Source organism: Canis lupus, chromosome 15 (genome assembly GCF_003254725.2).
Source record: "Canis lupus dingo isolate Sandy chromosome 15, ASM325472v2, whole genome shotgun sequence".
NCBI classification, from domain to species: Eukaryota; Metazoa; Chordata; class Mammalia; order Carnivora; family Canidae; genus Canis; species Canis lupus.
In genome coordinates, this window is record NC_064257.1 from 62,644,652 (window position 1) to 62,661,560 (window position 16,909).

Consider the following 16,909-nt stretch of genomic DNA (forward strand, 5'->3'; position numbering starts at 1 on the left):
AGTTGAACACAAATGACCTTTTCTCCCCCGACCACACGACTTCAAGGACGTTTCCTTGTGGCCGGGTCGGGGCAATCACGGTGCAGAGAGGGGGGCAGCTGAGGCCGAGCACTGTTCATTCCCACGGGCCCCTCTGCTCACGCGTGTCCCCTCCACCTAAAGCACATCCGGTCCCCGTGCGGTCGGCGGGTTGGTGGGAGGCCCGGGCACACCGGTCCACTCTACACAGGACTCCTCGTGCAGGAGCCAGTTCAGAGCGGAGAAGCCTGTCCGAGAGACACCTGGTGGGGCGGGCGGTGCAGAGGGACCCACTGGCCACGGTGCCCTTCAGAGATTCCCTAAGAGGCTCCACTGAAAACAAGGAGCCTGGGACACTGAGCACTGAGCACCCAGGTGGGGTTTGCTTTGGGCCTGGAGCGACTTTCAGAGGAACAGGTCTTCAGTCATGCACACAGGGAGGGGGCTGGAGGAAGGCAGGGACCCTGCAGTTGTTCACTTGAAGGGAGACTCTAATTAGCTCTCAGCTTTTTGGGGCTGATTGATATAGTCAAGGTCCTGCTGAACAGCCTTATTCGGACTGTGCTAGAAGCAGTGGCCTGGGGCCTGGGGTGGGCAGGCCCGGAGGAAGCAAGGCCTGACCCCGACCACAGGCTGGCCGAAGGGACCAACGTGAGGCTTCAGGAAGGGCCTCTTGGGAGGCAGCCCAGGCCTTTCCTTCCACCACCCCCCTGGGCGCACACTGCCTCCATCCCAGGACCAGCTTACCATGAATTTGCAAATCAATTGACTTGAGTATTCAAATTGGCTTCTCTGTCTTCTTAAAGGTGATATGATAACACAGGTTTTTATGTTTAAATTCTCCTAAATATTACCTAATGAGTAAAGACCAATATAAGTGGCATGATTAAAGTTCAAAAGTTTTATGATCACTATATTGTACACCCGAAACTAATATCACGCTGGATGTTAACTAACCGGATTTTAGAGAAAAACTTTTAAGACAACCCTTTATCTCTGACAAAATATTAATCACGGTACTATAACATGGAATATCAAGTATGCCACGCTTAAGAAAATACGTAGTTTATATCAGACTTCATAATAACTAAGATTTTTTTGTATCTGAAAATCAATATCTGTGCTTTTCATAAAAGAAGGCAACACCCAATTCTTTGCATTAAGGACACACAATAACGACTATTAAGTTATGAGATTCACATGGTAATAAAATACATGATAGATGTTGACAATAATGCCCTATAGAATGGATCTCTGACCAAAGGAACACCTATTCCCTACATTTCCTTCCTTACCTATAGCTAAAGATATAGTTAATGCCCTATAAAATGGATCTTTGACCAAAGGAACATCTATTCCCTACATTTCCTTCCTTACCTAAAGAACTGAAACAAACAGCCATAGAGATATTTTTAAAGGCATCAAGGGTACCTCAAACATGTTAAGTAACACCGTGTAAACTATAATAAATAATATACATAAGGTCAAATCATACAACAGCACATGGGAAGTTAAATGTATTTCATTATTCTATTATTAGACAAAAAAACCATAAAAAGAAAGATTTAAGGACTCTAGGCCTAACCAAAAGAAACTTTAATTTATGAAATCATTCCAGTATGAAATACACACACACACATACACACACAGAATATGTGGGGTAGACATTTTCATTTTAAAACGTTTGTACTAAAAAAATAAATAAATAAAAAATAAATAAATAGATAAAACGTTTGTACTGACTAGTTTCACATCCGATCAAACTACTTTATCACTTACTACTTTACCGCTGATTTTCTCCCAAAAGAACAAAAAGGAATGTCAACACATTTTAGACACAATAATTTATAGAAGGTATTGCTTTAGGTTTCTTATATACGGTGAACACGTAGAAAAGAAGCATCCGACTGTTACTATCAAGATAAATAGAAATCTGTAGAAAACTATTACTTGCTACAAAGCTTGAGATTAAAAACAAAAGAAAACAAAAACGAAAACCCTACATGTACACCGTGATTACTGTCGGATAGGAACCCTCATTTTGTATTTGATGGCAACATCTACTGCAAAACATTTTATTGACAAAAATGAACCTAACACTGCAGATAAGTTTTCATCACTTACCTCTCTTAACCCTTCTGCTTGGACCTGTGGGCTTATCTGGAGGACACGGGCAGCGTCCTTCGCAGTTGACTGAGAGCTGTTTTCCTAAGACACATGCCTGATACTCTAGTTTGCACTGTATAGAAAGAGAAAAAAATATATATATTTAGAGACATTTAGTTATATCAATAGAAAGTCAAGAAAGGGACAATAGCGCGCTGGTGATTCTAGTACACATGGTACGGAAAAGACAGGTGAGTAACAACAGTATGGAATGCAGCGCGTTATACCTGATTTCACGTCTAGGAGCACCAACTAATTCTGAAGTGTGGCACTTGGACTTAGTTTCTTAGACGTTCTCAGCTTTGATTTTCTCATATGAATAACTGGAATAATAACAGTGAATCTACAGAGTGTTAAGAATCAAACGGGTGATTTTTTCCCTAAAGCAGCAGCTACCACGGACGGGGCTCTAAGATGCCAACAGAGTCTCAATGAAACCAGCCAGCCAACATTATTATGGCACATGAAGTTCCGTTTTGTTTTCTTCAGGTTAGCTGAATTTCGTTTTGATTTTCTTTGTAAATAGTTAAATAGTACCTTTCGTAGCGTTTTAATCCTGAGTATCCTTAACTCATGGTTAATTATTTCATAACTGCATGGTTGGACATGATTTAAAAGTTGTAAACCTACTCCATCTTTTAAGAGGCAACAATTACCCTCCTAGTCTACAGGAAATAGATCTTGCTAATTCTGAAGTAATGTGATTTCTTTAGTGCCTCTGTCCATAAATTTACTCAGTGCAAATTATTTTAAAATTAAGTAGGGCAGACTTTCTGGCTCCAATCGACAAATGCACCAATGACTAATTTAATTCAGCTTCAGCTGATACTAAGAAGGACTGAATACATCCAATGACTAATCAGATTACTCATATCTGTACATTTTTTTCTTTGTCAAATAACTTTCTAATGGACAAGCAAAATTCATAACTAGCCTTTCAACAAATGAGTTAAAATTATTACACGTGGAATGTATTTGTAGTGACTTAGTGGGTTGTTTTGGAGGAACAAACTCTTTCAAAGAAATCATTATTTTTTATTATTTGATGTTTCAGTAAATGAAGGAAATGATTTTGGTTTGTAAAATCATAGTGAATTTTAAATGTGATTAAAATGCCCAATGGTTGATCAAAAGTACAAATAGATAAGAAATTACTAGCATTTTAATGGCAGCCAGATAAGTCATACAAAACTGAGACTTCAAATGCAATACTTCTTTACTGTAACTTCTTTTAGCTTAATATTCCAGAAACCCCCCAAAAATATTCCAGAACCCCATATCTCATCAAATTCTGACTCATGACATAATTTAAGAAAAATTCAAAAACATTAATAAATGGTATGTGAACAAAGCCAAAAGTCAATATTAATTATTGCTAATATTGAATTTTAAAATTTGAAAATATGTTAGCTCCCTTCAAACGTCTGTTATGCCATACTCATTTACATTCTAAATGTGATTTAAGTGTTTTTTTTTTATTTAAAGAAAATGAAAGCTCAAAAAAATGGAATGAACAACAAAAATACATGAGTTGCTAGTTAAAAAAAGTTCTACCTTTTAGATAGCTTTCTTTGATAGAACAAGAATGTTCAAAGCTGTCTCAATTTGCATATGATGAAATTATAGCTTTGAAAAAGAATTATTTAATAAATAAGACAATTTCTTTTTCATCATGATTCTACCAAACACTTTGTTTTCTGTGTAAATTTCTGTGAAGACCAACAGAATCAGAAGGATAGCAAATCCACTCCATGTTTATAGTTATAAGAATCTAGCTTCCTATAATCAGAAAACCATTTAGTTTTATTTATTTATGGATTGATTTTGAAGAAAAAACATCATTGTGAAGAATTTTACTCAATTTTAGGACCTTAAAAGTACTATTTAAAAATATTTTTTTAGCTACATCCCCTGATTGGATTTCTAATTAATGACATTCAATTTACTTAATTATCACAAAGCTGAAATATTTATAAAGGTATAAGTGAACTAAAATATCACATAAAGGGCACCCTCATTAGTTTATAATTACCAAAAAAAATGGAAATTTTGTAAGGAAAGACATGATTAATGCATTCCTGATTATCTAAGACCTTGGTATTGAGAATACTTAAGTTGGGAGTTATTGTGAATAGCAAGCCCCCAAATGATTTTTCATTGGTCAAAGTTGACACTTGTCCGAGAAAGTAAGTTAAAGTCATTTGTTTAATCACAGGAACAAGGAAGAAAATATGACCTCATTATAGGGGAGATCTGATCTGCTCATAGAAAAGACTCCAACCATCAGGGTAATAAACCCTGGGACAGGCTGTGACTACAGATTTTTAAAAGATGCAATCACCACGGCCTTATTGTAGGGCTTACATTAGAGGTTCTCGGGGTGATTTTGCCCCTGGGGGAATCTGGAAACATTTTTGTTTGTCACAATTGTGAGGGAGGGATTGCTGCTGGCATTTGACCTCAAATGTCAATAGTGTCCTGGTTTAGGTTCTGGCCTGACAGTGAAGACAATGAATAACTAACTAAATCTCAAGATCTGTCCATATTTCCTTAGGAATTTTTTTCTTGGTCATTCATTAGAGTAATGCATATAAGATAAAAACAATCGTAGGTATAAACTACTTGCCATAACTACTTAAACTATCCAGAAAAAAAAAAAATCCTGAAAAAAACAAATCAGCAAAAATAACAAAATACAGTTTATAAATGAAACTTTCACTGTGGTCTTCCTGTGGGTCAAACATCGTGTTAAGCAGTTTTGATGCATTATATTTTGATCAATGAGGTTAAGATAGGTATATGTTTTACAAATAAGTCTTTCAAGTGAAATTTAGAAAACAGGCAACTGATCAAAAATGCATGGCTACAAATGGGATTGGAGTACTACTGTAGAGCAGTGCCTCTCACTTAAAACAAGTATATAATTAGCAGTAGCTAAAGAGAGCAACAATGTTCAGCCTCTTATTGTAGTGATAAACATTTTGATTCAATTGAAAAGAATAAATTGGGAATTTGGAATGTTATAAATCACTTTATTTTAGTGTTTGTTTTAATCTACTTTGGATTGACTAATATATTACATTATATATCTTTAATACCTTAGACAACCAATATCTTAGACACAACCTGAGAGCTCATGAATAGAATTCCTCGTAGCTCCCATAGCACATATTCTCCACTTGAGTTTTTCTGATCGCTACTCTGATGTTTCCCAGGCAAAGACAACCAAAGGAGGAAAAAAGACTTGATTTAGACTTGAATCCATTCATTCATTGGGATTTGCCAATTATAATCACCTTATTATGGTAGCATAAATAGCAAGCAAGGAGTGGAGCATAGCAAAAACCTTCGGCAACCCTATGAACTGAAGTGGACACTACACAATTATTTTCCCTTTTGTGACTCTACTTTTCATTAAGAAATAACATCCCATTTATTTGGGGGCAACTGTCTCCTTTTCTCACCAGAGACTCTCTTTTGGAAAACTAATTTTCATACACAAATGTCATAGCGAACCACCCTTACCACAGGGCCAAAGTCCTGTGACAGGAGACAGGTTAGAGGCAACTTCTTATATTTAATTCAGAGCTGAGGAAAGAGAGGTAGATCCTTTACTGGGACAACGCTAGAGACGTGAGTACAGATGCTATTAAGCAAAATCAAAATGAGAAAAGGACCAACAAAGTCCTAAGAATGTTAAAGTCCTGAATTTAAGCAATCTTTAAGGCTAAATGGTAAGCAAGTAAATTTCCCCTTATTCTTTACACTTCAAACTGTTTTTTTTTCTTCAAACTGTTTCTATCAGACATCTATAAATTGGATATTATAAAGACTAGATGAATTTAACCTGACATAAGATGACATGAGCACAGTAAGGACTCTTTAACCCAGGTTAACAAATTTATAATCCCTATCATGTAGTCATGAACCAGTTAAAATATTGTACTGGTTGGCAACTAGGCCATCCAACTAAGCAGAACAGTCAGGAAAACATAAGGCAACAAACATATATTTAAATCTTATTTTACTGAACACATTCTCTTAGATGTAGTATATTCTTTGAATAAATATATTCCTAATTTTCTAAATAGGAATTATTATTACACATCTTATTTTTCTCCCCAAATTAAATGCACCTCAAAATATCAAAAAGATATCAATAAGAAAAAAGAATTCAATATCAATATCAAAAAGAAATTTCTCATTTGACACAGACCTTACAGTATCTTGTAGTGCACCATGAGGACATGCCAGGGAGAAAGCGACTGGACACATGGATTACGGACTCAGAACTAAGGCAATACTGTGTTTGCGGTGGTTTCTCTTTGAAGAGTATCGGAGTCTGTGCATGGGATGGTTATACTACATTCTGCGCTAAACTCAATTCAATCCAATGTAGTCCAAGAATGTCCAGATTGCATACTTCCTCACCTCAGCTGAGACTGAATATCTGCATATAAAGAAATCTGACTCCTGAGGATACAACTTATCTAGTCGAGTTCTAAGATCATGTGCTGTCAAGGGTCTCTGACTCTGTGATCTGTGTGCACAATGCAGTGTTCATCTGTGCATTTTCCTCCTTGTTACGCTGTTGCTGTAAAGAGGTGTCCTCAGACTGCAAAATCTGGTAATATATTTAAAGACTTTAAGAATCAGGGGATCCCTGGGTGGCTCAGTGGTTTAGCACCTGCCTTCGGCCCAACGCGTGGTCCTGGAGTCCCAGGGTCGAGTCCCATGTCGGGCTCCCCGCATGGAGCCTGCTTCTCCCTCTGCCTGTGTCTCTGCCTCTCTCTCTCTCCTTCTCTGTGTATGTCTCTCATGAATAAATAAAATTTTTTTTTTAGAAATAAAAACTTTAAGAATCAAAAATATAGGGGTGCCTGGGTGGCTCAATCCATTGAAGTCTGCTCAGGTCATGACCCCCGGGGTCCTGAGATGGAGCCCCATATCAGGCTCCCTGGTCAGCAGGGAGCATCATTCTCCTTCTCCCTCTGCCCCCTCCCTGCTTGTCCTCTCTTTCTCTCTCTGTCAAATAAATAATAAAATAAAAAAATAATAAAATAAATAAAATAAAATAAAATAAAATTAAATTAAATTAAATTAAAAATAAAATAAATATATATATATGGTGTGCTTACTTTACAATTATCTCCTTTTTACAGGTTTTACTCAATTTTGTCATCAAACCAAAATTCTTGTTTAAATTACTCCAGACAAATGTTGCTTTCAATTATCAGTAATAGTTTCAATCACATTGTTTGGTGATTGATATAATATATACATAACATTAATGAAGTCATTTTAACTATTGAGTTTTATTTTCATCATTTGTGTTAGTATAAAATATGGGCTTTGACAGATAACAGCTCAGACTTTTCCAGAGGGTGCAGAGTGGTTAAAGATAATTAAGAAATGGATGAGAATAGAAAGTCATTATACCAAGTACTCCAAAAAATTAGGGTGATATGTGAGAAAAAATTATTTTTCAGATATAAATGGAAGTGAATTTTTTTTTAAAGAATGGCAATAAGGGGCACCTGGGTGGCTCAGTAGGTGAACAGCTGACTCTTGGTTTCAGCTCAGGTCATGATCGCGTGGGTCACGGGAGTAAACCCCACGTGGGGCTCTTCCCTCGTGGGGAGTCTACTTGAAGATTCTCCCCCTCTGTCCTCCCATTCACACATGCGTGCTTGTGCTCTCTCACTCTCAAGTGAATAAATAAGTCTTTAAAAACTAATAAATAAAAAGAATAGCAATAAGTAACAAGGGATGTATTTTAAAAGAACATGCAAGGAGATGAAAGATTCAGGACAGAAAGTTAAATTTAGCTAACAAGTGAAAAGATGGAAGAAAGACCTCACTGCTGTCAATGATTTTAACAATCCTATAAATATATAAATACTAAGGGGTGGTAGCTTGGACATACATTTCAATGCCTGTGGGCTTTACACACTTAAGTTTTTATTATTAAGTTTAAGTTTTATTTTATTTTTATGTTTTATTATTTTTTATTTATTTTTATTTATTTATTTATTTATTTTTTGATTAGTTTTAAAAACTTAACTCTTTCAATGAACATAAAGCTTGAGGAAATTTCCTGTTTAACATGCTTAAGAAATACCATGAACCTATTTAAAATTATGGACTGTTCTTATTGCCAAGATATATGCTTCACGGTCAGTAGCCCCTACACAGTTTTATTATGCACTGGTAGCAGCGATATACTTTGGAACGTGCTGGAAGGGAAAGACAGGGAAAAGTCGATGCACTTTGTTTTGACCCAAAGACACAATCACACAGAACTTAGTTTTTCCAGGGTGTAAAGCCCCCTTCTTGAGTAAACCCGAGGGAGTAACTTGGGAAGACGCAACTTCCAAAGCGTCATCTGTGGACTCACTACAGGAATCCATGTGCATCTAAGCCTACAGCTCAGCGCACACCATTGGAGAAGAAGAATCACGCAATGTTGACTATGGAAAAGAGGCTGGACCCATGAACTGGGGTGCTTGAGACGTTACGAGGAATGAGTTTATAAAGGAAAGGTGAAGATAACAAGGAAAAACAAGGATAGGTGAGACGGATATAGCTGAAGCCAACTAGTTAACCTGTCAGAAGTCAATAATTTATTGAATATTCTTTTTTTATTTTTTTAAAAAATTTTTTTTTAATTTTTATTTATTTATGATAGTCACACAGAGAGAAAGAGAGAGAGGCAGAGACACAGGCAGAGGGAGAAGCAGGCTCCATGCACCGGGAGCCCGATGTGGGATTCGATCCCGGGTCTCCAGGATCACGCCCTGGGCCAAAGGCAGGCGCCAAACCGCTGCGCCACCCAGGGATCCCTAATAATTTATTGAATATTCTAAGTAAACAGTAAACAGAAGTCAATAACTTATTGAATATTATAAGTAAACAGTAATATTCAATAATTTATTGAATATTATAAGTATCCTTCTAGGATACACATGCATACAAATACATCTACAACTAATTCCAAGTGTCTCTCTCTCTATATATATCTTAATATATATATTCATATATATTAATACTTATTTTTTAAAAAAATTAATAAAACACACACACACACAACTCAACATGAGTTCATACTGAGACCTCTAGTTCCAATCCACCATCTCAGGATTCTTTCCACCCTCCCATTTTCCATGTTTGTTTAAGTACTTTCTCCAAGAACAAGAAACAGATTTACGTATACGATCACTCTATTTTCTCAAATGCCCCAGAGAACCAATCTCACAGCTTGCAGGCCATCTCTTCAGCACAGAAATTCCAGGAACATTCCCCACTAAATACCCCCCACACCTCCAAGCTATATCATAAAGTTCACCGCTTCCGTATTGACTACTGAGCAGTGGATCCACTGACATTGGGCTGGGGAGGGGAGGAAAGGAACCCAACTTTTTTTTTCTTTTTCTTTCTTTCTTCTTTCTTTCTTTCTTTCTTTCTTTCTTCTTTCTTTCTTTCTTTCTTCTTTCTTTCTTTCTTTCTTTTCTTTCTTTTTCTTCTTTCTTTCTTTCTTTCTTTCTTCTTTCTTTCTTTTTTCTTTCTTTCTTTCTTTCTTTTTATTTTTTATTTTTTTTATTTTTATTTTATTTTTTTCTTTCTTTTCCTTCCTTCCTTCCTTCCTTCCTTCCTTCCTTCCTTCCTTCCTTCCTTCCTTCCTTCTTTCTTTCTTCTTCTTTCTTTCTTTCTTTCTTTCTTTCTTTCTTTCTTTTCTTCTTTCTTTCTTTCGCTGTAGCTCCACTAATTACTGAGAGAAGAGCGCTGGAATCTCACAAGGTGTGAGTGAGATTTGGGAAGGTCTTCCTGCAGAAATTGCTTTACAGATTTTTTAAAAGATTTTATTTATTTATTTGAGAGACAGAGCGAGCAGGGGATTGGACAGAAGGAGAGGGAGAAGCAGACTCCTCGCTGAGCAGGGCTTGATCCCAGGACCCTGAGAGCACGATTAAGCCATGCTTAATCCACTGAGCCATCCAGGTACCCCCCCTTTATAGATCTTGAAACCATTTTTTATATACATACAGGATTAGATTTATTCTATTAGATTTTCCAGGTGAATTACCATAATAATAATTTTGTAGTAACCCTCTTCACCTTCTATGACTTTTATTGGAGAATCTAGTTTTTCTGGCACTGTAGAGCTACTGTTGTTTTGTTTTTTTTGTTTGTTTGTTTGTAGTATTAGAGGACAAATTCATTTAGATCTCCTGTGTTTCTGTACATTTTTTTATTTTGTTAAAGATTTATTTTTGTTTATTTATGATAGACATAGAGAGAGAGAGAGAGAGAGAGAGAGAGAGAGAGAAAGGTGCAGAGGGAGAAGCAGGCTCCATGCAGGGAGGCCGACGTGGGACTCGATCCCGGGACCCCAGGGTCACGCCCTGGGCCAAAGGCAGCGCTCAACCGCTAAGCCATCCATGGATCCCCACAAGTACCTTAAGTTTAACTGCTGTATTTTCCTTTGCCTAGACATTTCCTTCTCCATTCTGCCTCCCCTATGAGTCCTTCAGCAAGAGAAAGGGGCACCAGCTCCCGAACCGCCCCACAAAGCACCTGCCAGTACCTCCTGACGTCTTGCCCACCTCCATTCTCAGTCATTCAACGACACGGCTGGATGCCAACAGTTGGTAGCTTCAGAAAATAGGGCAGATTGAGCGGACTGCTTGCAAGCATCATTCCAAAACCAAGGAGTAGAATCAATTACTCTAATTCAATTGGAAAATCAAATGTCTTCCAGGTGGCTGGAAGGTCACATTTGATGTCCTGTCCATCTGTGTCTCCAGAAGAATGTAGCTCTTACTGGCAGTAAGTGAGCAATGATACCACCGTGCTCCTAGAAGGCGTCCAGGCCACCCCTGACTCACTGATCAGGGTTGGGGTTTTGTTGTTGTTGTTGTTTTTGGATACTTGTCCTAGATTCTTCCTTGTAGGCCAAGTGGGGTCTGGGGAATCACCAACATACCCTGCTATTTCTGGGTTCAGTCCTCAAGCCAAGTAGAAGGACTAAGAAAGAAAATTGAGACAAAGCCACCTAGATTGCCAAGGTAAATTGATGGTTTATGGGATTTGTTCAGGTGGTTGGGCCAGGACCCCAGAGTGGGGAAGGGGGACATTGTTGAGGTTGATTTTGTACGCAGATTGGCCTCATTCTTCTACTTGGAGCTTCCTAGCTATTAGCCTTAATTATTATTATTATTTTTATTTATTTATTTATTTATTTATTTATTTATTTATTTATTTATTTATTTTTAGCCTTAATTAAATGTTGCATAAGATACACTGAGTGGATTTGGTCTCAGCATCTGTTGATCATATTCATTGGAATGGTTCACGGGGTGGTGCACTTATAGGAAAATTCTCTGGAAGCCAAAAAGATGTGGATATGAGAAATATAAAGGGGTATTTCCCTTACCTTTATGTGTGCACTTAAATACACTAATAATATGAATAAGTATATATAAAACACTAACTGCTCAACATTTTATATCCATACATATAGAATATTCTGAGAATAATATAAATTCAGGATTGAAAAGCCAAATAATTAGAATTTATTTTTACACAGATTTTTTCCTAGAAAATATGTTAGGATTATAAAAGTTCAGTGATTATTTCTACTTGTTCATATTCAACTGGTTAAGAAATTATATTTCACCTTCATTTGGTGATCAAATTTAACCACAAATGTAATATTTACACAAGAAGAATATATTAGTTAGTTTCTCCTGAGCGAATTTTTTTTTGTTGTTGTTAATAAGACAATTATATTGGAATTTCACCCTCGATTGATCTCCAGGGAAATAACTGATGTCCATAGCATGCTAAACACTTAACACTAATAAATGACTCCAAACTTTCTCATTTCTGTCAGCTGAGTTTTATGTTTACCATCACTTCACTTTTTTTGCTCCAAAAGTCTGTTCCAATAAGTTAATATCATAATTATATAGTTTAATTAAATATGACTTAATGCTTCAATATCAATGCAAATTACAGGGTCAGGTTTCCATGAACACAATGTTGAATGTCTCTGCGTCAGTGAAGATGAATATTCTTTACAAAGTCCATATCTAAATAAATATACACAAAAAACTTCTAAAAGGCCAGTAACTGGGTTTTGTTAAAATGAAGTAACAGTCTACCTATTAGGGTGTCTTTTAGATTCTTGCTCTATTTTAAGTGAAAATCTAGGAATTCACTTATTTCCCAACAATGGAAGACAACAGAGTTTGCCTTGTGTGCCTCAATATACGCCGAGGGGGTAGGAACAGGGAGTGTTGGAAGCCAAATCGATGTGAGAACCAGAGTCTTTCTGACAGATTGCCCCACAAATGCAGACCCGTGTTTCATAGAACATGATCCCTTATCAGGCACCTGCACGTTGTGCACAAGTTTGCATCAGGTGTGCTGTTGAGTTCCTTTCAAATCTGAGATTTTATGATAAAGTCCCGTCACATGATTTCCTTTAATGTGCAGGGGTTTACTACGAGCTTGTCCCCGTCAGTGACCAGCTAACATGTTGGAGCTGTGGTCCTGGTCAAGTCGGCAAGCCTGAGCCAAAGGCACGATCCACAGGGAAGCTGCCCTGAAACGGTTCAAACGGAAACCGTGCACATGGATTTCAGAATGTGGATCTTCCAACATAAAATCATCTCCGCTCAAAGCATCCAGAGGCAGTGACACAGGGTAATGAAATACTAAATACTAATAGACAGAACACATCAGCATGGTGAGGTGTCCGGAAATGCTGGATCTTTTGAAATGTACAAGGAGCTACTAGGATTAGCAACTATTAACTAAGAGAAAGTAAGAGAATGCCTCAAATATGGAAAAGTAAAGAAAAATAAGACATGGCAGTAAAATGAGAAAACAAAATGTGATGTTCTCAAGTTGCAACAAAAAAAGTAAATGCTTCTCCATGAATGCTACTTTTCTAGTTTATAAAAAAAAAATATATATAAAAAATAAAAATAAAAAAAGAACTTAAAAGCAGCAGTGTGAAGAGATCCAATAGTGGTTCTCAACTACGCCTACATATAAAAATCGCTTGAGGAGCTTTTAAAATTCAGATTCACAGGATCTCATCCCAAACCAACTTAAGTAGCATGTCTGTAGCCAGAGTTGGGAGCTTTAGTACAAAATGGTTAACTTTCTGCTTGCTGTCCCTCAACACACACACACACACACACACACACACACACACACACACAGTTTCTTACAATGTTAATTCCTAAGGAATTCACCATTTTTTTAAAGATTTTATTTATTTATTCACAAAACACAGAGAGAGAGAGAGAGAGAGAGAGAGAGAGAGAGAGAGGCAGAGACACAGCAGAGGGAGAAGCAGACTCCATGCGGGGAGCCTGACGTGGGACTTGATCCCAGGACCCTGGGGTCATGTCCTGAGCCGAAGGCAGACGCTCAACCGTGGAGCCACCAGGTGCCCAGAACTCACCATTACTAAGTTCAATTGCCAAGGAGTATGTGACTAAATATGAAAAAAAAAAAAAAAAAAGTCCAAAATCTCCCAGTGTGTTGTCCCCAGGGAGTTGGTATTACCGATGCCATGTTGAATTCTAAAACATGATTATTATTTATTGACTTCGGCCCAGCAAATGTATCATCCATTTTAGACAATTATTGCCGTGGTCCTATGGATGCTATATTGGAGAACAGCTCCTAGGCCTTACTGAAGCAATACACTCAAAATAGACTTCGCCTCAAGTAAAGAAACAAAGACCTTTATCTTTTGTGTCAATTTCAGGAACGATTACCTCTCAAGTAACCTTGAATAGACATATATTTTGATTTTTCTGGCATTGCTGAATTCAAAAGAATTCAGAAAATATTTGTTCTTTTAAAAAGAAAGATGAGCTAGGCTTCTATTAAAAGTGTCAATCATTTTTTTTTAAACGGGAAGAAATCAGATGTTACAAAAACAGTTCTTACAGAAATTACAAAAGTCCCAATATTTTTTCAAGTAAATCCATTTTTTTTTCATAAATTTTCATCTATTCCTTTTTTTGTGTGTATACATTTTTTAAATACTCTGCTGAGGATTTCTAGACAAGCTGACAATCTCAGAGCTTGAACTCCAATAAAATAATTATTCCAAGTCGGTTAAAACTGAGTAATGAGAAATACTTTCCAAAATTATATCTTAGTTAGGGCATTTGACTAAAAAGTCTCCCTTTGGCTACCTTGTGATAACCTCTTTCTCAGCCCAACCCTCAACTCCTGCACCTATTATACTTTGTGATGACCTCATCTCCAGTTAAGTTGTACAGTGGAAGCGTGATTTATAATTTCCTCTCCATAAATTGAGCTGAAGCTACTGAGGGAATGCAGTGGGTCTAAAAAAGAACCTGAAGGAAGATTATTTGCAATAGTAAAACAAACAAACAACGGACAAACAAATGGATATGCAAGGGAGCCAAAATACAGAAAGATGGTACAGAGACCAAGAGCTCAGGCCTGGGCTTCCATCCTGGAAGGGGCGAGGGGTCCCACACCCCGGACTATAAGCACCTGGCTTCTGACCAGTGTTTAACATATTGAGAATACTCAGCTGAGGGATCAGAAACCTCAAGCAAGGAGCTTTATGAACCATACTAAACCTAGAACTTGGAGTTCACCATTACAGTGAGCTCAAATGCCCCTGAGTTTGCTCAAAGCTGTTTAAATCTCCATCTGTCAGAATTTGCTGAGCCTATTGACAAAGATGAGTGAGCCAAGAACCAAAATAAATATCCTGTGACTCCTGCACCAATCTTCTGTTTTCATCCCCAGGTAATTGGATGCTGGAAAAATAATAAAATTACCATCTCAATAAGGCATTTGCCTCTGTGGTCTTTGTTCTCAATCTAGTACCGGTAATACTCTGTCTTACAGAAAAGAAAAAAGAAAAGAAAGAGAAAAGAAAAGAAAGAAGAAAAGCAAAAAAAAGAAAAGAAAGAAAAGAAAAGAGAAAAGAAAGAGAAAAGAAAAAAAGAAAAGAAAAGAAAAGAAAAGAAAAAAAGAAAAGAAAAGAAAAAAGAAAAGAAAAGAAAAGAAAGAAAAGAAAAGAAAAGAAAAGAAAAGAAAAAAAAAAAAAAAAAAAAAGAAAAGAGAGAAGAAAAGAAAAAAGCTAAGGGCCTTATTTTGAATTTTAAGCCAATAAACTTCTAAAAAACATTATTAAGGATTGTTTAATAGAAGTTCTTACTGGGCTAAGATCTCCACTTAGTTTGCATTGTTTTACACAGCTCAGCATATTAGTATTGGTGGTCCAAAGTGGAAAAATCACCAAGTTAAATTAGAATCAATTAGAATCAATCATTAGAAATGAGGGTGGTGATTTGGGTTTTACTAAAAGCTTATATTCTTTGAGCCGTGTTCTTTTCACATCTTCTTGTCAACAAGGCATGTACGCAAATAAATATTAAAATAATAATGCAATGGTTTATCATCCAATGGATTACTCAGAATGGTCAAAATTCAATGAATTATTTAGAATGGTTTTATTAACAATATTTATAAAACCATACGATTTGTAAGCTGGGGAGTCTTTGAAGATGCTTAGTACAATGGAACAATGGAATTGTTCCATCAGATTGTTCCATGGAAATATATGTGAATTAATCTACCTGAGACAGGCATGTTTAATCTGAGGTGGGAATATGGTTGTATTTCTCCACAATCATCAAGCAAGACCTCCTGTGTGGTCCCAAAAGGAAAAAATCACTTATGATTGTAACTTCGTGCTCTGTGAAACTAAATTATACAGAACTTGTTTTTTTTTAAAGATTTTATTTATTTATTCATGATAGACATGGAGAGAGAGAGAGAGAGAGAGAGATAGGCAGAGACACAGGAGGAGGGAGAAGCAGGCTCCATCCCGGGAGCCCGACGTGGGACTCGATCCCGGGTCTCCAGGATCACGCCCTGGGCCAAAGGCAGGTGAAAACCCGCTGGGCCACCCAGGGTTGCCAATTATACAGAACTTGACCATCTACCAGGAGCATCCTTAAGAGAGCCCCAAACAAATAGATGGGGGCTAATGTTAGCGTGCTCCAGAGACACCCTGGATGCAAGCATCCTCCCGCACACGTACTTCGAATGTCGAGAATGACAGGTTTATTTTAGCTAGATGCCAGTGAAAACTAGTCTCTCCCTTGATTCAACCTGTGCAACCATCAGTGTTCATTGAGTGCAGCCGAGATGAAAATTTGCTTGCCATGTAGCTCTACCCACCAATTTGAATATTACAATCTGCAACCTCATTCTCATTGAATAAATCAGTGTAGTGATTTACGTTTTCACGTAGGATTTGAAAATAAGAGATATATTCATTCTTTCTTGTGCTGAAAGCATGAATTTTCCTAATTCGCAAAGCTGGGACTCTGGACCAAGATTCATCACCAAGATCAAGGTCGTACTGAAATGACCAGTAACATTCTCCATTCTCTCCTAGCAATGCACATCTTTAGAAGGTCAGCAAATAAGCACATGGCAGCTTTACGGAGATGACACAGTACTTAGCACCAAAGAAGTACTCTGCGTACATTTATTGACCCAATCTATCTATCTTACCATTGTGGCGCCATTGAGAAGATTAGTAATTACAAATGCAAGTTTAAGTTGTGAGGACAGATTTATGAAGAGAGGGGATGGCTCATAAAGACGTATCTATGAAACAAAATGTCCAGGTAGCTAAAAATTTTTG

General features: G+C 37.2%; 1 protein-coding gene across 3 annotated transcripts in view; it reads right to left on the reverse strand.

Annotated features, from left to right (window-relative positions):
• SPOCK3 (SPARC (osteonectin), cwcv and kazal like domains proteoglycan 3) overlaps nucleotides 1–16,909 on the reverse strand; it is a 404,341-nt gene that overhangs the window by 124,494 nt on the left and 262,938 nt on the right. For all 3 annotated transcript variants that reach the window (XM_035699199.1, XM_035699198.2, XM_035699196.2), the window contains one exon: nucleotides 2,143–2,257. In XM_035699199.1, coding sequence (XP_035555092.1) covers nucleotides 2,143–2,257 — 115 coding nt within the window. The remainder of the gene's footprint in view (nucleotides 1–2,142; nucleotides 2,258–16,909) is intronic.